Source organism: Zootoca vivipara, chromosome 5, assembly GCF_963506605.1.
Source record: "Zootoca vivipara chromosome 5, rZooViv1.1, whole genome shotgun sequence".
Classification (NCBI taxonomy): domain Eukaryota; kingdom Metazoa; phylum Chordata; class Lepidosauria; order Squamata; family Lacertidae; genus Zootoca; species Zootoca vivipara.
The window spans coordinates 16,681,253-16,707,322 of NC_083280.1; the positions used below are offsets into that span (position 1 = coordinate 16,681,253).

General features: G+C 43.2%; 1 protein-coding gene across 1 annotated transcript in view; it reads right to left on the reverse strand.

Annotated features, from left to right (window-relative positions):
• LOC118093937 (multiple epidermal growth factor-like domains protein 6) overlaps positions 1 to 22,509 on the reverse strand; it is a 198,179-nt gene extending 175,670 nt beyond the window's left edge. Inside the window, exons 1-3 of the mRNA XM_060274215.1 lie at positions 22,380 to 22,509; positions 21,309 to 21,421; positions 19,816 to 19,911 (exon numbers count right to left, since the gene is read on the reverse strand). Of these exons, the coding sequence (XP_060130198.1) occupies positions 19,816 to 19,911; positions 21,309 to 21,421; positions 22,380 to 22,483 (313 nt within the window). The 5' untranslated portion in view covers positions 22,484 to 22,509. The remainder of the gene's footprint in view (positions 1 to 19,815; positions 19,912 to 21,308; positions 21,422 to 22,379) is intronic.
• Between the last annotated feature and the right edge of the window lie 3,561 nt (positions 22,510 to 26,070).

Sequence of the window (26,070 nt, forward strand, 5' to 3'; positions counted from 1 at the left end):
ACTTTCCATATATTATTATGAAATAGGGAGAGGAAAAACAAAAACTTTACCAATTTTCTTTATCCTGTGCAACATCTTGTCAATCGTTGTGCCATACTTTTGTCTGGTGAAATAACACTGGGGAACAAAATTTTTGTTGCATTGACACCTGCAGTTGTTCATATCTGAAGTCGGTTTTGTTCTGTAAGCTCTAGGGTTTTTTTTGCAATTCATGTTTTTAACTTTTCACCTGAATATTCATTTTTCACAATGCAAGAATTAAATATTTTATTAAACACATAGCCAAAGTAGTACAATAGGATTATACTGTAAATGTAAGTGATTAATATAGCATTGAACATGACATGTTTAGCATTGAAAATGACATGTATATCTATGTACAGTTGGTGGTATGCAAAAAAAAAATATTCCCTTGGTACAGTATATACAAGCTGTTGTTATTCAGGTAAGAATTTGCGCTTGTAGCTCTTACATTTGTGGACTTGTACAGGGGATTCTCATTTGATAGTCCAGCAGTAGTCTGACATCATAGTTTTGTCCCATCGCCCTTGATAACGCTCTTACATTGTCTTCAGGTCTTGATAAAAGCACTCTCCCTGTTCATTACTGACTGCCCCAAGGTTTTGGGGGAATTGATCTAGGTGACTGTTCAGGGAATGGAGCTTCAAACTCATATTGCACCCAAGATTGTGGAAAGCCAACATTTTTTCAATCACAACCTCATAGTTGTCTACTTTTTTGTTGCCAAGGAAGTTTTTGATAACTGCCTGACAAATTCCACATCTCGAACAAGGGCACGAATTTGAGGTCCATCGAACACACCTGCTTTGATCTTCTCGAAAGACAAAGCGGGAAAAGCTGCAATTATATGTTGAAAACATTTACTTTCAGTATTGAATGCCTTCACAAACTGTTTCATCAAGCCATCTTTTTGGTTGATTGTGACATGGATGGAGGAATTCTGGATTTGATTCTGAGATGGATTTAAAAGAATTACTTTGGAGTTTGAAAAGCGACATAGGAGGGAAGGATGAGATCTTGCAGATTATAACGGTTCAGTATCTCATAAGCCAATATTGACCTCAAGGCCTTTTGCCTTTATGTGGTTGAATGAAGCTTTACTGAACATATAGCTGTCCATATTTGACATAAAGGTAAAGGCAAAAAAGATGGCTTGATGAAACAGTTCGTGAAGGCATTAAATACTGAAGGTAAATGTTTTCAAATACAAGTGCAAATTCTTACCTGAATAACAACAGCTTGTATATACTGTATCCCAAGGGAATACATTTTTTTGCATACCTCCAACTGTACATAGATATACATGTCATTTTCAATGCTATACATGTCATGCTCAATGCTATATAAGTCACTTACATTTATAATCATATTGTACTACTTTGGCTATGTGTTTAATAAAATATTTACCGGTAATTTTTGCATTGTGAAAAACGAATATCCAGGTGAAAAGTTAAAAACATGAATTGCAAAAAGAAAAAAAACTAGAGCTTACAGAACAACACCGACTTCAGATATGAAATCAGCATTGAAAAAACATAAGAACAATTGAAAAATCTCATGCAACAGAAAATTAAAAAAAAGTGTTCCCCAGTGAAAACACAGTAGCCCAGACATATGCTAGCTAGAAATGTTTGCACTGAATAAGTGGACAGTGCAAGTTTGCTCTATGACAGATGACCAGACGTGTGCCAATGAGACAGCGATGTCAGAGAAAATATTTTCTTCTGCTGATAAGTGGGAACTGAGTGTTACATATGTAGACATTTTCATGTTGATATTTCGATAACGGCAGTTTAAAGGGAGCGCAAAGTGAGACAACAGTGATGCATTAGCATCTTACCAGGTTTTTGCAAATTAATCCTAAGGGAGCATGCAGACTAGCAGGGCATCAGCTAATAAGGAAAACCTGCAGTCGCGACTGAGCTCAACAGTTGCCAGTGAGCAATGTTCAAGGCCTTGCAGACATTTGCTTATTGTCATCATGATCATGTACAAAGCACTCCTAGTTTGCAAAATGCAGGCGATGACAAGCAACCATCAGGAGTGGGAGTGGATCAGTTGGAGAAAAGGAGGGAAGCAGTCGTTCGCTGCCCACCCGTTGCTAGGGTCAGGGGTGGATATGAAAAAAATTGCAAAGGAGGCATCGAGCTATGTTCACACAACATCACCTCTGACTTCTACTAGCCTCAGCCACCAGAAAGGCAGACAATAGATGTTCACAGATGGAACTGTTTCAAGAAACCGCCTTCTTGACTGTTGGACACACTATTGGTTTCATCCGCTCAATCTGTCGGTCTGTCACCGCATGAAGTGATAGTCCCCAACTCACTCTTCATTCCAGGAAACAAGGTTGACTCAGGAGGCCAGGCCTAGTCATAGCAACACATCCTGGTAGATCTTGCCCCTACAAGGCAGTTGTGGAGACTGAAGGTTCCCACCTTCCCACAGTTGCCTCCTCCTCCACCAGGTCCTTCCCAAGCAATCTGAGACTGTGTCTGCCTTTGATCCTCCCTCTTCTTGCCTCTGGGACCCAGGTGGCGCTGTGGTTAAACCACTGAGCCTAGGGCTTGCTGATCAGAAGGTCGGCGGTTCGAATCCCTGTGACGGGGTGAGCTCCCATTGCTTGGTCCCAGCTCCTGCCAACCTAGCAGTTCGAAAGCACGTCAAAATGCAAGTAGATAAATAGGAACCGCTACAGCGGGAAGGTAAACGGCGTTTCCATGTGCTGCTCTGGTTTGCCAGAAGCGGCTTTGTCATGCTGGCCACATGACCTGGAAGCTATACGCCGGCTCCCTCGGCCAATAATGCGAGATGAGCGCGCAACCCCAGAGTCGGTCACGACTGGACCTAATGGTCAGGGGTCCCTTTACCTTTACCTTCTTGCCTCTACTTGGCTTCTTCACCAGCCTGACATACCTGTCTCTTGGTCTCTTTCCTCTCCAGCCTCTGCTTCTAGACTGCTCTCTACCACAGCCTCTTCCTGCTCACTAAACCCTGTTCCCTCTTTGGCTTCCGACACCACCACCTCCTCCCAGTCTGCTCCCCCTTCTCCCTCCAGCCACTCATCACCATCCCACCACCAATCCCCTGGTTCTGAATCTTCTTCCCTTTGGGGTTCCCCAGCTGGTGCTTACCACCATTCCTCTGCATCCACTCAGTACATGACGGAAGGTGGGAGGGCTATACATCAGGTTTTTTTTAAAGCTGCTGCTCTGGTCTATGAAACACAGCATTAAGAAGGTGAATGCCAGAAGATAATGTTCATTCTATCATTCAATATGCTGTGCTCTCTTTTTGTACCCTCCATTCTCAGCCTGAGTAGAAGAATGAGATAGAGCTCAGCAATATGCTGAACAGAAACTCTGCCAAAGCTAATTGTTAACATTTTGCCCAAACATAAAAAGGAGCATTGTAGTTCCATTAAAGCAAACCAGTTTATTTTAGCTAAGGACACTTGAAGAATTTGATCTTTGTGAATTCCGACATGAGCTGACCTGGATCCACAAATCCCAGACTAATGCAAGGAATGAAACACAGCTCTCGGATTTTGCACTTCTCCAAGTGTTGGAATGCAGCTCAGAGCTCGAACAATACATCAAAATCTCTTTTAAAAAGCACATTCTGACACAAAATAGGTTTAGAAAAGCACATTTTAAGAGAAAACATGTTCAAAACGGCATCCTTAAATACTATTTAAATGCAGGTTTTGCACAGGGTTTTTTATATTAGGGGACTAATGTGACAATGAGACAGAATGGATCTATGAGAAAACACATTTGAAAGTGTCACAGACAGAAATAGACTGATCCATCCAGCCCCAACTGTGTAGCATAAGCAAGCATTTGATAGCTCTCGGGGTGCCACAAGATGCTTTTTGTGTGCCTGTTGTGTTTGCTGTAACAGACTAATAGGACAACACAAAAGAATTATTGCAGAATCAGAACTTTATTGGATTAACACAAATGCGCACACATCCAAGCACGATGATAAACCAGCCACTTATCTGATCTTCAGCAGGCAAATATAAAGTTAACAAATGACACACAAAGCAAATGGTGTTAGAATGTCAATTAATTTGCACTTCCGTTAACTCGTCTCTCTTTCTCTCTTGCCTCCTTCGGATTCTCAGTATGTACATACTCTTACTTCAGGGCTCGTAAACTCTTCACATCTCACAAACTAAGCAAAACTCTAAAGAGACCAGATACTTCCAAATGGCAGAGTTCCATGAGCACTCATCCATATTCCCATTTGAAGAATGGTGTAGCAGCAACTTTGAAACAAGAAACTTTATCCTCTGTGCATCAAGCACCCAAATCCTAAAACCTGAGGGGATAATTCTTGAAAAGCTCATAATGAAAACAGAAATTGTGCGAATCGCACAAGTCCTTCACATTTTAGTTGGATGACATGGTTAGTAATGCTTCATTATTGCTAATTATTTTTTTAAGCACCTAAGATCTGCTTTTGCAACCATTTCCAGAGGACTGCTTGTGTTCGTCTGCTGCTGTAAAATGTACTGTGGTACCTTAAAAACCCTAACATTATCCTATGACCCAAGCTTCATGAAGTACAGCCAACTTCATCAGATGCAGGGTATGCAATCCTCACCTGTTATAGGTATATATACATACATGGGTTGAAAGGGGAGGGGGGTATGTTAAGGTTGGAGGTAAACAGCAATAGATTGTGAAAAAAGTACAATCCGTAGCAATTCAGTTAGAGCTTAAAGGTTTGCACAATGCCCTTTCACTCATGATAACACAATCATCTTAGCATTGCTGATTAAATCAACACCTGTCTTATACAAGGAAACCATTTTCACTATTCAGACGCAAGTATATTTTTTTACAAGTTGCAAACCAGCAGTTCCACGGAACAATTCACCTTTGGCGTTCCCTTTGGGCTGCCTCCAATGTTAGTCAAACTCAGACTACCACTATTGAGCATGATGAAACCCCAATTCCTTGTTTGTCAAAGATCTGGTAATTATTTTACTATACAACAGTCCTTTGAGTATAATCCAAAGTAGTGGTCACCCTGACTATAAAACTCAAAGTGGATGGGATCTCTGCCATTTGCCCTTCAGATGTTGGATTCTGAGGCATCAGCCTCAGCCAGCCAGCTAGCACAGACCTTGGTCAGAGATGTTGGGCACTGTTCTCTAGCAACATCTGGAGAGCCACTGGTTCCCCACTTGGTTAACAATACCGTGACATATTTGAACATGACAGGAGAACACAAGGCAGATAATCTATTCCACATTTCAGAAGCTGCATCCGATCAGGCCATACCCACACCCAGCACTATTATTCATGGCACTATTATTCATTGAAGAGTCATATCTTCCTCTCCCCAAAAGAATTCTGGGAACTGTAGTTTGTTAAGGGTCTCCTAACAACTCTCAGCTCCCTTAATAAACTGCAGCTCCCAGGATTCTTTGTCAGGAAGCCATGACTCTCAAAGAGGAATAAGAGGGCTTTAAATATATGGTATGGATGCAACCCAATTGTGAGCAGACATGCGATATCTAGGGGGAAATATATGGTGTGCATGGTGTTAATGAGATTGCAGAACTGGGGAGAGCTATTTTCAGTCACCCCCTCCTGAGTTTTTAGGCTAAGGTGGGAATAGGAAATAGCAGGTGGCCTTATACCCAAGCAAGGAGCAATAGGGCTAAGTTAAAAAGGGGGAGGGGGTAAATAATCATGTCCACCCTCCTTTACATTTGTTGCCAACAATCAATATATTTAAGTGAGAAAAGGGGAAATGCCGCAGAGTGTGAGCAACCCAAAACTGGTAGGCGGAGCCTCAGCATCTCATTCTCATTATCACCACTCATTACATTTCGGATAGTCAGGGTGGCAATCCATTCACCACGGCAGTCAATCATTCCCCTGGCAGCCTCTTGGCATTATCATACCTCCTGACAAGCAGATAAATGTGGGGGGACGATGACAACTGGGAGGATTCATGACTGATGAACTCCTGCATCTAAGAAACCAGTGAATTGACTCACCTGGATTTTGTCTTGGGAAGGGATGGGGAAAGGGGGGAGCACCAACCTACCAAACACTCCTACCATGTGAGCCCCATTTAAATGGAAATAAGACCAAGAGGAATGCTGGGTACATCGCTCCCTGATTTTGGAAGGGGAGATTCATGTGCTTTAGATGTAGCCAAGCCAGATGTAGCTAATGTGATACAATCCATATATTGCTCCCATCATCCCCGATTACTGTCCTTGTTAGCCAGAAATGACAGGCACTGTAGTCTAACAACATCTGGAGGGCACCATGTTGATTACACCTGAACTGAACTCTCCCACATTGTACTGCTTCACCCTCCCAAATGTCCACATGCTTAAACAGTTTCTCCTCTGTTCCTGCAATCCTGGTCGCCTAAACATCTTTTTTCAACCGTTGACCGACAAACCACCACCACTGGCATTCCGCACACCCTTCCCCCTTGGCTGCAAAATTCCTTAGGGAAAACTGCAAACTGTGCAACTGCTCCGTTCCACTTTTCTACCTTCTTTGCATTATTTGACACCCTGGGCTGTCAATTTAAAAGGGGGAGGCAGATATGAATGAATGAATCTATTTGTGTCGGCCAGAGCAATAGAACAACAATACAATATACAAAGAATAGAAATAAAAAGTCAATTATATAAAAACATTTTAGGGTTTGGAACCAATAGTCAAATAGTGGATCATATTCTGATTGTCCCAGCTAAAAACCTTGCAACCTTTGCTGTCACCTGCTCATCTTGATCTGCCAAGAGAAAGGACACTGTGGCAGTGGTTGGGCGACCCGGAATCGACAATAAAAGATATTGAGGCATCCAACACTAGCCTCTGTCCCAATAAGATCAATAAATTTGTGTGGCGTGCGTTGGGATGCCATGGGGAGGGTCATCCGAATTGAACAGGAATGTTTTATAGTGTTTAAAGGGTTCCAAAACTTAGTATCATATAAAACTCTTGGAGCTCACACATCTCATACCTACATTTGGCCTCTCAGTAATGCTGGAAATATGTCTTTGAAGAATTCCTCACATATGTACTTAAATGTAAAAGTGTGGAATAGACACACAAGCACAAACACTTTTCCTCTGCATTAACAACTACAACAAAATCACACCTTTTCTTTAAAAAAAAAAAAAAAAACCTTTATTGAAGTTAAAATGAATAAACAGGCACACAAAAAGATACAAAAAAAGAAAAAAGTACATTAATACATAAATACAAAAAGAACTAATACCAAAAAGAATAATAATAACAACAATAATAATAAATCACAGTTCAAATAATAAATAACCTGAATCATAAGTTAAAAGTTCAAATCAAAACTTAAATCACATCAAAAATGAAACCAAAATCTATATTCAAAAGTAAAATATAAGTCCAGGTGTAAATAAACCAAGTTTTTAACTCCTGTATCTTCCTATGTTACCTATATTTCATAAACAATAAGTTCATAATCGATGATTTCCTATATACTCAGTATATTCCTATATATTCACACTTCACATATAAACCTTTTCACTCCGCATTAATTGAAATTAGACTGGGGCAGGCCGTTTTGCTCCTATTGTAAAGGACCAAGTACTCCTCTGACAGCATTGTCCCACAGAATCCCTATGAAGCTGTCCGTCCATTTTATGGTAGGACTGCACTGAATAAAGTTTTGAGGGTCCTTCATCACCAGAATACATGGAATGATTTTAACCTCAGTTTTTATATCAATAGGATTTCCCCCTCCTGACCCTCCCCCTCCCAAAATGTAAAGGATGGAAAGCAAAATGCCGGCAATCTAACTGATGGATATTGCCTCTCCCATCTCTGTCAGCTTTTCTAAGCTCCGCAAGGCTACAAAATTACTGTGTGAGAAAACAGATTCAGGTCAGCAACCCTGAATATAAAGTGCTTGCAATATTGGCAACAGCAAGAAAGCAATTGCCTGTGAATTCCTGGTGAACCTAAAGCAATTAGATTTACAAAAAGGGAAACTGTTAGAAATAAGTTCTCTATAAAAGGCGAACACCAATACCATCCCCATTATTCCAGTACATCAAGACTGAAAAACACTATCAAAATGCTTCAGACCTGTGGAAAGAAAAGAGCAGCCACATTTCTCCAAGGTGACTGTGGAGCGGGAGAGGGCGCAATTTGGCATCTTCAACTCTGCTTAGTTATCATGGTGCATTTTAGGGAAGCTAAAGATTGTGAGGGACACTCTGCACTTTAGGAAGCTATTGCATTTGCCATGGCTGCACTGGGGTAATTCCAGGGCTTCCATTTTTACTGTGGATTTCTCAGTAAAAACACACTGCAAATGGCAGGTACAAGTCCTTAGAGCACCAACCTGTGGCCCTCCAGACATTGTTGGACTCCAAATCGCATCAATCCTACCCTGCATGGCCGAGGGTTGGGGGTTATTAGAGCTACAGTACAACACCGTTTGGAGTCCAAATCCTGCATTCAGTCATAGCTGCCAAGTTATCCCTTTTTTAAGGGATTTTCCCTTATGCTGAATAGGCTTCCTCACGAGAAAAGGGAAAACTTGGCAGCTATGTTCAGTACATTGAGATACATCCCAGGGAGTCCTTATAAGCTGCAATACCCTGTTCCACGTCCACTATACACCTGCTTTGCAGACTTTCAATTTCCTGTAGCATCTGAACTATATACAGTGGTCCCTTGACTTACGAATTACTCAACATCCGAAGTTTTCGACTTACAAATGGGACAAATGGCCGCACGCTTACGAATTTTTCTACATCCAAACGGAAACCGTTGGCAGTTTTAAATGCTGTTTCCTTGACTTACAAATTTTCCCGAATATTTTTTTTCCTATGGGAATCCGCTTTTCAACTTACGAAATTTTCGACCTACAAGTGTGCATTCGGAACAGATTAAGTTCGTAAGTCAAGGGACCACTGTATTTAAAACAGCATCATACCACGTGGGTGGCGCTGTGGTCTAAACCACTAAGCCTTGGGCTTGCCGATCAGAAGGTCAGCAGTTCGAATCCCCATGACGGGGTGAGCTCCCGTTGTTTGGTCCCTGCTCCTGCCAACCTAGCAGTTCGAAAGCACGAAGTGCAAGTAGATAAATAGGTACCGCTCTGGCGGGAAGGTAAAAGGCATTTCCGTGCGCTACTCTGGTTTTGCCAGAAGTGGCTTAGTCATGCTGGCCACATGACCCGGAAGCTGTCTGCAGACAAATGCCGGCTGCCTCAACCTCTAGAGCGAGATGAGCACCGCAATCCCAGAGTCGTCCATGACTGGACCTAATGGTCAGGGGTACCTTTCCCTTTCCCTTTCCCTTCCACGTTAAACATTCAACACATCCTCCAAACAACCCAGGGAACTGCAGTCTTGTTAGGGATGTTGAAAGCTGTTAGGAGACCCCTATCCCCCTCAAAGAACTACAGTTTCCAGAATAGTTTAACAATGAATTCCTCTTCCAAGGGAGCCATGCTGCTTTAATGTATAGTGCAGATGCGAGACTCAATAGTGTAATGTTAGTGAATCTGCAGGAAGTACCACCAGTGTTTCCCAATCATTTTAAACCTTATTTGGCATGGTTATTGCTTCTTTTCTTCAAGGACTATGGGCCTAGATGGGTGATCAACATGGTGCACTCCAGATTTTGTAGACTACAACCCCCTGTGAGCTCCAGCCAGCACAGGCAGTGGCCAGGAATTGTGGGGGTTGTAGTCCAAAACATTTCAAGGACTCCATGTTGGCTACGGCCAACCTAAAAGATTTAGCACCTCTGTCATGACTGGGATAGAAGTCGTGTAACAGCAAGAGTAGCAGCAGCAGAAACAAAAGTCTAATACCGTATGTGCCACATCTCCTAGGAAATTTTTGCTACTGTTAATACTTGTTCAGTGAGCCATCTCCCCAAATGACAAGGTTGGAGTTTTTCTAAGGGAAAAAAGTATCTCTAATGCAAGCTGCTTTGGAGGCTACCAACATTATCCATTCTCCAGCAGCTGTTGCTGAAACCACAGGGTTGCTGCCTCCTAATTAGATCCAGCTGCCCCTACTGCGAGCTCACTCATTGATGGGAGCAGGAAGACCGAGTGCCTAACAGTGGGTCTCTTTCCTGGCTTTTCGACAGACAGCGTAATTAACTTTCCTGCCCCTTTTAGAGGAACTATAAGGCAGAGCCTGCAAAGGTGTTTGAGTGACTTAGAAAACATTACTTATGCATAGGAATCACAATGATTAATCACAAAGCCTCGGGAAACTGATTGGTAAGTTTGTAGTGGGGGGGGAGGAAAAAGGGTGCAGATTTCGGTTAATTCCTCCTGCCTTGTGCACACAAGTGATAAACCCAGTTATAAGAATGGCTGTTGCTATTGAATGCTTGGTTCCGTGCACAGGTGGAATGACTGGAGGTGGGACTTCTGTGCAAATTTCTGTTTTGGGGAAGTGTACATACAGGCATACCCCTTTGCTGCAGCTCTGGATGGGAATCCTTTGGCCCCTTAGAAGTTGATTGACTACAGATACTATCATCCCTGACCATGGCCATGGTGGCTTCCAATAAGGGAGCCAAGTATCACATTCCTACTGAAGTTCCCCTTCAGTCTTCTCTATTGTCTTCCACTCAAGAGCAAGTGTTAAGTCTTCCTGATTTCTGCAGTTGCTACGAGAGAGAACATAACTTCCACCAGGCCCATCCAGCCAATGGCCAGGAATTCTTAGTTGTAGTCCAAAGCATCTGGGAGACATTGTGTTGGCTACTCCTCCTGTGCTACCAAATATTTTCCTAGTTCCCCTTCAAATGAGATGCAACCAGAAGAGGAACAGGAAGCTTAAGTGTCTCTGCCTTTCTCCAGCTCATACAACAGCAGAATTCCTATACCCTCCATGACTGTAGGTGGAAGCACAAACATCTCCCCACACTTCTCTGTCACATCCACAGATGCTCCAAACTAGAGCTTTCTTAGACAAACAGGGAAAGGATGAACACAAGCATTAACAGCTTGTTAGATAAACAAGAGGAGGGATTCATGGAAGGGGGAGGTGAAATGGAGGGGAGAAGTGAATGAGTCTATGGATACCCTCTCCATGGTGTCCAACCTAGCCATGGTGAGATGGGTGCAGTGCAGGCTGTAGGACACTGGTAGGGAACCGTAACCCCCAGCCACGATATTCAATGGTTAGGGGTGATAGGCGTTGAAGTATATCAACACTAGGAGGGCCACAGGTTCCTCTAGCAATGTTATTTCAATATGATCTTATATCATCAATATGCCTTTGCTGTCATGGATTCTGGTATTGATCCCTGACCACTGGCCATGTGGCCAGGGGATAATGGCAGCTGGGAGCCCACAACAATTAGTTTCCCATCTCTGCAATAGAGTTACTGCAGAGGACATGCACAGGTCTTCCTCTACACCCCACCCCCAAATCCTAATGCTGGCCACAACAGACCTATTGTAACAACAGAATTCATCTTATTTTTCTGCTGCTCTTCTGGTACATTTACCAACTCATTGTGAGCACCAGTAGCTGAGGAAGAACACATTTATTTCTGCTTAGCCCCCACTTCTCTCCCAGTCAGAAAAGTAAACAGCCTCTTTCACTGCAGGTATTAAGGATGCATTTGTTCTCAAGCTGGTTATTCTTGAGTGCATTTGCTGTTGTCACATCCATTCGGCGCTTTGCTGTTTTCATGCCTATCTATCTGTCGCTCACTGCTAATAGCTCTAAAGTTCAGGTACTCAAGGGCAGATTGTCAAGATGTGTGGATTAATATCTTGTCACATCTGGGCAGGAATGAGGCAATGATTTTTCAATCTGCACTTTACAGTTCTCACTGGAAAATGTCGAGGGTTTTCTTTCTTTCTCCTTTTCTTTTAGCGGATGTGAGGGAGCCCTTAAAATCCACAGAGGGTATATACTGCATGTGTGGAAGAGGACAGCTCCCCTAACTGTCCTTCTGCCGCAAATTTTACATCAGGCCATAATAAAATACATATTATGCCCATAATTCCTAAACACACACATCACATACACAAGACATTCATAGCAACCCTGAACAATTTCGTTTGTGTGCATTTGATAAAGCTGGAGTCAAAATGTTCAGCTAATGCAGCTGCTACCAACAGCAACTCATACATCCTATTGTTTCATCCTATCTTTGCAAGCCAGGGTTGCAGAATCAGACCCTCAAGTTGTGAAATGGGCAGTAGGTAGATTTGAACCTGAATACAAATCCTATTCAGCCAGGATGATTACAGGGGCTGGGGAAGTGGTATTTTTAAGGATAAAATATACCCCCTGATTACCACCAAGGTCAAACAGAATAACAACAAGAGGAGGATAGGGGAGGAAGAGAGAGATATATATTAAAGCTGCAGTCCTTCCCTGGGGGAGGGCCATAGCTCATTACTTGAGCATCTGTTTTGCATGTGGTATGCCCCAGGTTCAATCTCAAGTATCCCAAGGTAGGGATGTGGCGTATCTCTATCTGAAACCCTGAAGAGCTGGTGCCAGTCAATGTAGGGAATATTGATCTAGATGGAGTCATGCAGCTCCTTATATTTCTAAAATGAAGTGGGACTTGTAACCAAGTGAACTAAAATATGATCAGACGGAACGTGGTACTTTTCCAGAGAGCTCACCCGGTTTTAAAACAGCAAAGAAGCAACGCTAGAATATATAGCAACTACATCTCCAAATATCCACACTTACTCTTCTAACCCAATTGCTGTGGAGCAAAGAAGAGGAAATCACAGAGGCTTCAAAATATACATCTGGCAGGCCTACAGCTAGCAATACTCTAGAGCGAAATATTGCGCACAGGAATTTTAACATCCTAAGCCGGGAAAAACAAAAAGGTTTGGGAGCCACTTGGGGGAACATTTCCTGCCTTAACAACCTGCCCAACTGTTATTAGATCAATTGGCAGGTGCCCTACTTTCCCTACCACCGCTCTCAAGAGGTAAAATAGGTTTTTAAGCAAAAGAAAGGGCTTTTTTAGCACTCCAATGGTGGGGTGCCCTCCCTAGAGAGGTTTGCCTGGTGCCAACACTGCTGTCATTTGGCACCAGGCAAGAACATTTTCATTTGACCCAGCATTTAAAGTAAGGGTGAACTAACATTCAGGTCAGCCTCCCCCCCCCAATGCAATGGGAAACACACTACACACATTGTCATGGTACCTTTGCTGGAGGACCAAGGTCCAGGATGACAGTGAGGAGGAAGAGGAGGAAGAGAATCCCGGCAAGGGATGTAGCTGGGAATGGGACATATTGGGACAAGCTGGGGATGGGGAAGGAGAGTTTGGTGTAGGAAGTACTCACGGGGCGATGGTGAGGAGATTGGGGTCGGTGCACAGGGACCAGAGCAACAGGACCCACTTCAGCAATGTTTACCTTCTTGCCCAGTTCCTGTCACCACTCTAACCCTTCTTGAACATGAGATAGTTGTTTTGTCACAGCTGCTTCCCAGTAATCACCAGCTTCATAAGAGGCCTCATTTGAACAGAAAAGAGGTCAACTCCTTGTGTGATAAGTGAAACCTATATTGAGGTTGCTAGGTGGAAAAGAGGGGACATGAAGACGGTATGATCTTTGTTGTGCAAATGAATAGCAACAGCTTTTACTGGGGTTACATGAAAATATGGCTCCTACTTCGTTTGTCCATTTTTTTAAAAAAAAAATGTACAGACACCCTTTGCAAGAGAATTTAATTGAGCTGAAATTTTACCAGAAAGGAAAGACAGTGAGGGATATTCAAGCCTCCTGCTGTGGATTTTGATTATGAGCCAATTATTGCTGCAGTTGTCACGAATGCTTATTAGCTGAATTTCAGGAACAGGCCATTTAAGAGCTCAGACCTCAAGCAGTAGCTTTTGTGCTTTGATAGAAAACTGAAGCCTCCTATGCATAATGTCGTTCGGAGGTAGGCAAAAAAAAAATACTAGTGGGGCCCAGACTTGCTCAGATGAGCAGAGCCACCATCATATCCAAAGTGCCAGCAGCCCCTGCTAATCAGGGAAGAACTCTAGGGTGGAGGGGTGGGGTGGGCGTTTTGTTTTTCAGTTTTTCCTAGGTTCACGCCCGCTTGGTACAGCAAATGGCCATTCCCCTCTTCAGCAAACTGGCCAGCACATCCTTGACCAACCCCACTCTGCCCCATTTTTGGACCTGACCCCTGATACTGCAAGCAGAAGCCATGGGGTAGGGGGAAGAGTTTACTGCAACAACAGGCTTAAGCACCTAAGCCAGTGGTTTTCAAGGCACCCAAAGACTTGTGTGGCTGTTTGTTGCAGCAGCCCTGGCTACAAGCTACACTAGTGTGGCTGGCCAGGGGGCACTGGTTGCCAGGAGCAGAGGTGGCCTCGGAGTAAGCAAGCAGGCGAAGGAGCCCCAGCCAGCCAGTCTGTCAGCCCTTGCTGTTGGGAATGGACAGACAAGCCTCAGGCCCCTGTGGGGCAGTGCGAGGAGGCACCTCTCTTTGGAGCATGGGGAGGCAGCTCAGAGACCAGGGGTGGCCGCTGCAACAGCCCAGAGGACTCCCAAAGAGAAGGGAGGGAAAACGAGGCTGAGGGCACAACTCCACAAGGGAGGCTGTTTAAAAAAGGGCAAGAGGCTGCCAGCTCTGCAGGGAAGGGATGACATAACTGGGCTCCTGAGCCCCAGAGGCGTGCTGCAGAAATAATGTAGTTGGTCAAGGGAGCCGTGTACTCAAAAAGGTTGAAAACCTCTGACCTAAACTAATAAGCACATAAGCACCGACTCTTAACATTTTTATGTCTCCAGATGCATACAGAATTCTTCACACAGGCTTGTATTTTCTAGAAGAGTACCTATGACAGTCTACTGCAACAAGGAGGAATGCATTAGGAGAAAAAAATCGTAAGTCGAAGCAACCCTATCTAAAAATTCGTAAGTAGAAAAAATCCTTTCTAAACTGCATCCAAGATGGCGGACGGAGCTCCGTTCGTAAGTAGAAACATTCGTAAGTAGAGGTTACAGGTAGGTAGCCGTGTTGGTCTGGGTCGAAGTAAAATAAAAAAATTCCTTCAGTAGCACCTTAAAGACCAACTAAGTTTTTATTTTGGTATGAGCTTTCGTGTGCATGCACACTTCTTCAGATACCGTATCTGAAGAAGTGTGCATGCACACGAAAGCTCATACCAAAATAAAAACTTAGTTGGTCTTTAAGGTGCTACTGAAGGAATTTTTTTATTTTAATTCGTAAGTAGAGTTATTCGTAAGTAGAGGTACCACTGTACGAGAGTTCACCACACAATAAATAAGTTGGCCTTCAAGAGGTGCCATAAGACACAAACTTACCTCAGTTCTGTACTTGATATCATAGTTATTTTGAGGTAAGTGTATTCTCCGGAACGTTTATCCTCTCATTCCTAAAGTAGATGTTTGCTGTGCCTACCGGGGGAGGGGGGGAGAGGTGCACTATAAGACACCCTTCGCTAATCTGAAAACTTCCAGATGTTTAGGACTACAATGTTCATCAGCCATTCCTGATGCTAGCTGGGGCTTATGGGCGTTGTAGTCCAAAACAGCTGGAGGGCACCCAGTTGGCAAAGGGTGCTATTGGATGATAGAAACTTGCAACCCATCGTTCTCCCCCCTTTCTAGGCTGTGTATGCACATTGTGGCCACTAGATAACATCCCTGTAAGAATTTAAAACAGGCATCCCCAAACTGCGGCCCTCCAGATGTTTTGGCCTACAGCTCCCATGATCCCTAGCTAACAGGACCAGTGGTCAGGTAAGATGGGAATTGTAGTCCAAAACATCTGGAGGGCCGAAGTTTGGGGATGCCTGATATAAAGAGTGCCTTGCCAGATCAGACCAAAGGCCTACCTCATAAAGCATTCATTCTGTTTCCATAGCGACTAGCCAGAGGCTTCTGGGAAGCCCACAAACAGGGGACCAGCACAACAGCCACAACAACATTTGTGATCTCTAACAGCTGGTATTTAGAGGCATACTGTCCCTGGCTTGAGGTGACATAAAGCCATCAAGACTAGTAACCATCTTCAGTATTAATCCTGGGCTCAGTACTGACCCTTGTAGGTGTGAGCTGGTGGGACAAAAAAAATATGTATTGAGCCATTGAGATGTAGCGGCTATGGAATAGGGCCTAGGAGACCAAGGTTCAAATTTCTTCTCCGCCAGGAAGGACAGGCAACCCACATCATTTACATGGCAGTCACGTTCCGAGACACCGAGCGTTGAAGTTAAATCGCATATACCGTATTTGAAACACATTGAAAAAGCCTGCAATCACTCCTCCCCTCCCCACCCCGTTCTGCCCCTTTTGGTGACTTTTTGGGTTACTTCCTGGTTTGGGGTTACTTCCTGCGTATGTGCAGCCGCACACATATTGAATGTGCGTTAAGGGGGGCAGGTTGCCTGTACATTGAGTATTATTTGGCCAATCACAGTCTCTCAGTCTAACCTGCCTCAAATGGTTGCTTTGAGGATAAAAAGCAGGGGGGGGGGGGTTGAGACCATGTAAGCCACCTTGAACTCCTTGGAGGAAAGGTGGGTTATAAATGTAATAGTAAATAAATAAAACATTGGCTGAGGGGAAGCAAGCCCTACTTAATCCTCCTTCCCTCGACTTTACCACCTTAGCCAAAATGGATAAGCAGTAATTTCAAATCCCAGCCTTGACACGAGACGTCTCAAGAGAAGAGTTCTGACCCTCAAAGAACACAGCTTGCTCAGTGCCGCCTGATTAAAAACATGAATAATCTTTATGAGAATGTCTTCCTTACATGTTTGAGCTGGGTGGTTATTTAAAGAAAATAAATAATAATGCACATAAAAGTCTGTTTCAAGACAACTGGCAAATACTTGGTGGATGGGCCCTTTTTTAATGTGAACTTTACACAGCTCAATCTGTTAATGAATGTCTAGTATTTTAAGCATGTGGCCAGGTCACTCTTAATATTTTGTTTTAAAATATCTTACGCTATGCAGAAAAACTGATGGAATACAAAGATGCAAAGGAATTGCATTTCTTCTTACTGTTCTGGAAACCTTTGCCTCGAAATCAAGATAACCTCGTATTGCAGACTTACAAAATAAGCTGTAACATCTCTAAGGGAGTCATTAGACTACCTCGCAAATTGCAAGGGAATCGCTCCCTATTACAGATTGTTATGATATCCCTGGGCTGTCCTTGGTCATGTTAGTGAACTGTTAAAAGCTTTCTATGCCCCTGTTCGATGTAATGCATTAATAATGGCTTCACTTTAAAAAACAAAACAAAAAACTACTCACCACCTTTCCCCCTCATTAGCCGGCTTGAATGCCCAACAATCAAGGGGGAAACGACTCAGATTATAGGAAATTTTAGAACTATACATTCCAACATACTTTGGAGTAATGAACCAGGTTTAACCAATTCCTTCTTTATATGTGTCCTCAAAAGTAAGAGTGCCAGAGCCGAAAAGTTTCAATAGCAACAGATGTGTAATCTTCAGTGGAGGACAACAGGGGCCTTGCACCCATTGTGGATATTCCAGGATCCTGTCCCTGAAATTTTCATAGCTGTCCAGCTTTCCCTTTTCTTGCGAGGAAGCCAATTCAACATAAGGGAATTTCCCTTTTAAAAAAGGGAGAACTTGACAGCTATGAATTTTGTGATATAAAAAAGCAAAGGCAGTTGGCTCATGAGCACAATTCCAAAATCTGCATGATCAGGCCAACCAAAATGTCACTTTTTTGGAATTTAAAAAGATGTGTGCTTTTTGCCACGGTCTGCAACCTTAGCAGCAACTTCTGAACCATGTATGTCCAACAGAAGTAGTCTTTGCCTTCATTTCCAGGACCCATGAATGGCTTTTTACAAATATATCAAAGTGAATTTTGCCTACAGTGTCATTTACAGATCCAGACCTGGCAGCCTATCAATAGCAGAGAGCTCATAGCCCATGCTAGAAGTGATGACTGCCAGAATTCCAATCAGACCCTCAGGAATCAGTTGAATGTGCACAGACCACCGAGATAAAACTTCAAGCTGTAAAGAACCAGAAATGGCAGACTAAGCAGCAGTTTTGAATGGTTTCGTGTCAGCACTCTAGTCAACTCCCTGGGAAAGAACCACCATGAAAATCCTCGTTTTGATTCCAGAATCCAACCTTATTCCTGCAGCTCCACAGTTTCTCCCACCCTGGAATGCCATATGCCTTGCTTGCTCAAGGGAATGCCTTTATGTTTTAGACATTAAGGTAATTGCTGCATTAACAACTAGAGTTTTGAAACATCGGCTCAGATTCTTCCAACATTCCCCATCAGAGCTAAAGGGAGTTCTGGAGCTTCTGCTGAAATGGACATTGTGCAGATGTCAATGGAAACACAATTCCATTTGTGGGCCCACAACACACTGATCTGCATTCTCCATAGCGCAAAGCATTGCATCAACAAAGACTCTGGTTGCACTGGTAGAATTATTCCTTGTTATACCTGATGTAGTTTAGCCTCTGAGTCACATGAAAGTCATACCAGTGCCGAAGGTGCATCAATATCATTAAGCTGCACTAGTGGAAAAGTTACCTGGAAGGAGCACTCATGTTTTCTGTGCCCACAACTACATACACACATGACCTCAACCCACTCTTATCACAGCGCCTGTATCCAAGTTTCGATTCCTGTTCAAGACTTCAGACAAGTTTTAAGACAGACAGACAGTGTTGGGCTCCAACCCCCATTAGCTCCAGCCAGCATGCCCAATGGATAAGGATGATGAGAGTTGGGGTCCAACATCTGGAGGACACGAGATTCCCAGCCCCCTGTACTAGACACATCCCTTCCCTCCTTTCTCCCAATATTCCTAATCCATAATCCAACAAGACAGAGCCAAGTGTGGTACACAAACACGCAAAACGGCTTTTGCAGAACCACGTGATCACACCCCAGCAGAGATTGCCTGGGATTACCAACTGCGTGGTTTAATTTGGAAATGCAGTAAAAATATAAACATAAGGAACTGCAGAAAGAGGTGGAGGGGAGCTGAAAGATGATATATGAAATAACTTGATTTTTAAGAGTATTTTTGCTTTTCATACAATGAAAATTATAAATAATTTGTTTTTAAAAGGAATACCAATTGCGTGATTTGTTACTTTCAAGAGGCAGTTATGCACACAACCACTGTAATCTGAATGCTTGAATCCACCCATTATAAAGATACAGAGAGCTTCAGCAACATCAGGCAACTTCCAGGTTGCTTATCATAAGCAATCTCAGCTTGCAGTCAGGAATGCAAGGTGAAAGTGATTTCCATTCTAGCCTGTCTTCAGCTCAGTTTTCATGAAATGCTACATTTGTCTCTTTGTCCACTACTTAAAATAAATTAAGTGCTTATTTGCCTAAGTTATAAATTTAACAATAACCAACAATGCAATTATCTGCGCACCATCTACTTCCATGGAAAGGAAATATCAAAACAATGTAAAAAGATTTAAATAATAATAATAATAATTACATATCAGTTGTGGGCTTTAGAAAATAAGTATGTGGTGAGTAAATCTGGTTGTATTTGCTGGGTCGTTCCAGACATGAGACAAAAAACACAATCTGCTTCTGTTTCTGGAAGAATTCTCTGACTTTCCAACTTGCAGCTTAATGCCATAAGACGCTACTCAAAACGTACTAAGGCCGTGCAGTTGTATCCTTCCGCAGTGGGCTTTAATTGTCATGCCACATTAAGGAAACCGAATGTAACAAAGCTTAGGTCACCACATGGCTAGAACCTCCCCAGAAAAATATGAAACTTCTGACTCACCATACTGGCAGCGGGATCCCTGAAATCCTGCTGGACACTGGCACATCCCACCAGAGCATTTCCCTCCATTGAAACAAGTGCCCACAGAGCACAATGCTGGAGAAAAAGGGGAGAGACAAGGAAGCAACAGTTATATGCAGAATCCATGAGCTTCTCATACAGCTAGTACTACAAATGTTGCTTGAAAGCGAATGTGCACAAGTCTTCCCTCCAGGAAGGGAAGGGAAGCATTATTAATAAAATAACCCTGAGGGCTTTTGCACACATAACATGGCAGCAAACCTTAACTATAAATGCATGTTCAGCAACTGGCAGCTGCGTTTTTCCTAACATGTGCATGCACAATACACCTGCGTCCAAACACATTTGCACATTTCATGCTTGGGACTTGTCCTACGCTGTTGTTTTAATTAAATGCAAAAGCTCAGTGCTTTATGCTTTGCATAAAGAAGGTGCCAATCCTCAGGGCTGCGAATGTCCTCTCGAAAACCCTGGAGTCCTGCTGCCAAGCAGTAGAGACATTAATTACCAAGCTGCATGGAGGAAACGAGATGGATCCATGGTCTGACTCAGTATTTATTCAGTTATTTTGTTTATTAAATTTCTATGCCACCCTTCATCCTAGAATCACAGGGTAGTTTACAGTATAAAAACGCAAACACACATAACATAGTTAAAACAAAAAACAAAGAACAATAACCCCACACATACCAAGTTTAAAAGGCCATAAATTTATCCAAATTATCCAAAGGCCTGAGAGAAGAGAATGTTTTTGCCTGGTGCAAAAAGATATGTAAACAAAGGCGCCAGGTGAGCCTCTCTGGGAGAGTATTCCATAAGCAAGGAGCCACTGCAGAAATGGCTCATCTGTCGACCTCTCAGGGAAGAGGCACACGAAGAAGGGCCTCAGGTGATACCGTAATTGCAGGGTCAATTCATATGGGGAGAGGTGGTCCTTGAGGTATGGAGGTCCAGAGCCATTGAGGGTTTTATAGGTAAAAACCAACACTTTGAATTGGTCCCGGAAACTGACAGTCAGTGCGGAGTCAGGCCAGAATTGGCGTTATATGCTCAAACTGTCTTAGCTCCAGTGAGTAGCCTGGCTACCAAATTCTGCACCCGCTGAAGTTTCCAAACCTTCAGAGGCAGCCCCACGTATAATGTGCTGCAGTAATCTAACCTAGAGGTTACCAGAGCATAGGCAACAGAAGTTAGGTTATCCCTGTTCAGATAGGGGCACAGCTGGTCCACCAGCTGAAGCTGATGGAAAGCACTCCATGCTGCCAAGTCTCCATGCTACCACTTGAGTCTCAAGAAACAGCCAAGGATCCAGTAGTACCCCCAAGCTGCATACCCACTTCTTCAGAGGAAGTGTAACCTCATCAAGCATAAAGGAGCTTTTGGTGTTCCTGTTTTTTAAAAAATAAATAAATCAAGAAGCATCTTTAAAAAATGAGTTAAGCATCTCACGGTATTCTACAATCACAACTTACCGTGAAGGCACCCAGCTTCATCATCTTTCTTCTGGCTCCAGCCAGGGCAGCACTTAAAGACAGTGTGATGTTCCATGCTGTACACTTGCTTATAAATGGTATAATAGCTTGTCCTTTAAAAATAGCAAAAGCACAGTGTAAGGTAGTGTTAAGACAAAACATTGCCCTACTTTGTTCAGGGAACAGCTATGGTCTACATCCAGCACGTAAGGAATAAAACAGCATCTCTATTTTGAGACACATTATCAGTTATTGCATAGCAGTGGTTTTCAAACTTCCTTTCTTCGGGGAATGCTGTTGACATTGAACTCACCTGATTTATCATCCATGCATCTGCCATGGGACCCACATATTTCAGAAACAGGGAGGGGCAAAAAAAAAAAATTTAGTGAGTATATTAGAGGTTACCGCCCACACACTTCTTCTGTGCTTTTCTGCTTGTGTGGTGGCACCTCGATAAAACCACTTCTTGCTGTTTATAGCAGAGTTTTCCCCGGAGGCAGAGGACAAGAACAGGAGTCATACTCAAATTCACAGTTAAGGGCTTCTTTATTGCTTGACTGGTTGCACAAGCATTTCTGTTACTATTATATACAAGCTATTTACATTCCTTCTTTCTCTCTCCAGCATGGTATAATCTCAGTCCAGTAATTAACAATCCGGACACAGCAAAACTCACAATATCAGCAGCACACATTGTCTTACTTCCAAACTTGTTATCAGTGTGTGTGCTGACGTGTGTGTGTGTGTTTGTGTGCTTTCCTCATGTGGAAATTACAGCCTGCAACAACCTCCCTTTATTTGCACCTCCAGCTGACACCAATCAAGCCTCGATTGCCACTCCTACACACTAAAGAAAAAAATCTGGAACCCTCTTTAAAGCTTCCAGGAATTTTTATCTGTTTCTTAAAGAATGTTTTCCTAACAGAGTAAAGCAAAGGTGTGCACTCATCATCTCTTAACACTTAACTAATGTGTGGTAGGTGATCCTGGGTAAGCCCACTTGCTTACAATGATAAAAACTGCTTTATTGATCAAACCATGCTTTAAAAACACAGGACCATGTGTTACCTTCTCTCATAGGCCATGCACCATCTCTGTCCTGCACAGTCCTGCTTCCACATCTTCACCAAACGGGTAAAGGCTTGAACACATGGCTGGCGAAGCCCCACCATTGCCAACTCTTGCTCGGAACAGACATTTGGCCTGCCAATTTTGGGAGACAAAATTAAATCAAGAGCATGCATTGCAGACACAAAACGCCAGATAACTGTGTCAAACGCTCCCAATTCTTATTTTGATTACCCAGATGTGAGTAACCAACACCTTCCTACCTACTTTATGTTGTAAACAGAACGTGATTTTAGACCAAGCCTCTTCACTGGTTGGTTCACACAACTTGATTTTCAACTGCTTAATTGCTCAGCGATGAATAATTAACAGATGGTTGTACAGACCTGAGATGGAAAACCTGTAGTCCACCAAATACTGTTGGACCTCAACTCTCAGCATCCCCAAGCAGCACTGACAATGCTCAAGGATTATGGGAGCCATAGCCCAGCAACATCTTTTAAATGTCTTGTGGGAAGGGAATTATTGGTTTGTTTTTGTTCTTATTTTTATTACGTGTTTTGTGTGTTTTGAGGGCACTAGGTTTCCCCAGCCACTCTGGGCGGCTTCCAACAGAAGAATAATCAATTAAAAATTAAAAGCCTCCCTAAACAAGGCTGCCTTCAGATGTCTTCTAAAAATCTGGTAGCTGTTTTTCTCTTTGACTTCTGATGGGAGGGCATTCCACAGGGCAGGCGCCACTACCAAGAAGGCCCTCTGCTTGGTTCCCTGCAACTTGGCTTCTCGCAACGAGGGAACCGCCAGAAGGCCCTCGGCACTGGACCTCAGTGTTCAGGAAGAATGATGGGGGTGAAGACGCTCCTTCAGGTATACTGGACCGAGGCCATTTAGGGCTTTAGGAAGTTTGCATTTCCCATACACCACCACTGTAGCCCTTCCTAACCTGCATTACAAACTTGATTATCCTTGTATTGGAGGTGGCAGGTGGGGACAGGGCAGGGCTGATGTGGTGGGGCTCGTCTAAGTCCTAATAAGGATGGCGAGGAAGCAGTCAACAAGAAACTCAGTCCTTTAACCACTACACTAGGCCGGCTATCCAGAAACATGTTCCCTAAAAAGGAAGGAAGTTTGGAAACTGTAGGCTAATCATCAATATGTCATCTAGTCATCATTTCCCCCCAACCAGAATCCAGAAACATGAATTGAGTGGATTGAGTGGTGACACGCCTGCTCAAATATAACCAGTATAGGATGAGAAGTTTGAATTGTGCTATGAATATGCATGAACTGAAAAATGATCAAACTGTTTAGTGGGCAGCTGCTCAGTAGGTGCTAAACACACTATAGTAAGCGACTAAATTCAGCAGAAGAGTCTTTTAACGCCCCCACTAAACGGAAGGTGTCCCAGCTTGTATCAGGTCAACTGAAGCGTCTGCTGCCTGAACGCTGTGAAGTCAAGATACACTTGATTTGCCACATTACAGCAACCCCGCCACCCGCAAGCAGTGAGACGTTCCAGGGGCAGCGCTATAGGGTTTTATTTCCTTGGATGAGGAAACACAGGTCTGAATATTTAAGATGTCTTTGTAATATATCTATTACAAAATAAGCAAGCACTGTGTGAGTGGAAGTAAGCTGATTCTTCGAAGCTGGCAGAAAACACATCATTATTGTACAAAGTTCACAGAGTCCCTGCAACTCAAAATATATATTTATTTTTTTACAGCCAGCTAATAGCTCTCTCTCTCCCTCTCTCCTTCAGTTCAAACAATGAACTGGTTCCTCTGCTTCTTCCCCCAGCTCTAACATGACATACCTGCCCCCTGCCAAAAGCAGGGGAATAGAGATTCCCAGGCATCAAGGACAGAGAAGGGGAGGAAATGGTAGGGCAGGATCTAATGGTAGATCTCTGGGTGATTTGCAGTAGATAAGCAAGGGTTTCTGACTCCCAATTGTTTAACTATTAGGCTCCTTTGAGAGGAAGGGCAGGATATAAATGTAATACAGTGGTACCTCGGGTTAAGAACTTAATTAGTTCTGGAGGCCCGTTCTTAACCTGAAACTGTTCTTAACCTGAGATACCACTTTAGCTAATAGGACCTCCCGCTGCCGCCGCGCGATTTCTGTTCTCATCCTGAAGCAAAGTTTTTTAACCCGAGGTACTATTTCTGGGTTAGCGGAGTCTGTAACCTGAAGCGTCTGTAACCTGAGGTACCACTGTATAAAACAACAACAGCACCAGTAGCTTAGAAGGATGTGTCAATTTCAGTTCTCTTCTTGCCTCATTTTTAAAGCTTTAATTCAGTTCTCCACATTTCTGCAGCAAGTTGCAAACAGAAACATTGCAAAATCCTCACGAAAATTCACCAGCATTTTAGAGTGAATTTCTCCTAACAAACACATTTTTTTTGTACACAGTTTTGGCCAATTTACACATTTTTGCAAAAGATTCCCCCCAATACAGGTTTGTATGTTGTACTCACCAATATAATCATATTTATACACACTTGTCCCTAATATATGCATTTTTGTAGATACTGGTAAATAAATCAGTGTGGATTTCGAGGGATGGCTGTGTTTTGGTTCTCAATTTGTGACGACTTGCATGTGTGAAATAGCCAAAGGTCACTGACAGAACACTTTCCCAATGTCTCAGTTGTTACTGTATGTTGTTTGAGGCTCATACTGGCAGATAACCAGCTTATAACATGGGGCATCTTTTGATGTGCCATTGGTACATTTAGCACTATGCTGACTGGCAGCAGCTGTCCAGTATTTCAGACAGGAGACATTCCCTGCTTACATGGAGGAGCTGAGGGTTGAACCGGGGTCCTTCTGAATGCAAAGCCTCTGCTCTACTCCGAGCTACGACCCTTTCCCAACAAGGTTAAGTAACAGTGAATCCATTTCAGTGGATGACGTTCACACACTCCGTTTCAAGTCATTAATTGATGAGCCATCATGTGACGTATGCACATGTGCAAATGGGCCTAAAGTTTGGGAGCCCAATTTCACAAAAGAAGGTTGATCATTCGCAATTCCTACAAGCTAGATTTCTGATGTTTTGTAATAATTCAGGGTACTCTGAATTCAGTGTTGCGCTTTTTCAGTTGTTCCATTTGTACAAGAATTTCAGCTTGCCGGATGGAATGAACCCCACCTCTCCTCCCCCCTGCATGCTGTTCTGTGGGGTTCTCCTGATACAACCATCCCAAGATAATATCAGGGGCCACAGAGGGTAGGAGACTGCATAAAGCTCCTTGTGCAAGTGGAAGCGAAGTCTGATGCAACGGAATTTTAGATGTTGACAGCCACTGTGCATCAGCATGTGCTAACATGCTCTGTACTATACATCATGTTGTCATCTATCCTTTCCTCTTTCTTGGATTGGTACATATGATCATTTTACAACAGGCCAACACTAAAGGTGCAGTAAAATCATCCTTGGTGCTTGGCAGAAGCACACTGAGTTAACCTAGGCTGAAAGCACTCATCCTGGGCAAGTTTATTTGCCTGTGCCCAAAGGTTCCCTTCCTCGATCGAAGCATCATTTTCACCAGCTTCTGAAATCTCAAAACTGTCCCTAGGAATCAGAAAGCTTCTGGAATCTCAATTGTTCTTTCAAGCTGATCTGTTCTCATCTGCACAATTTTCCCGAAATTCATTGCGGAGACTTATCTCTGGCAAGAGC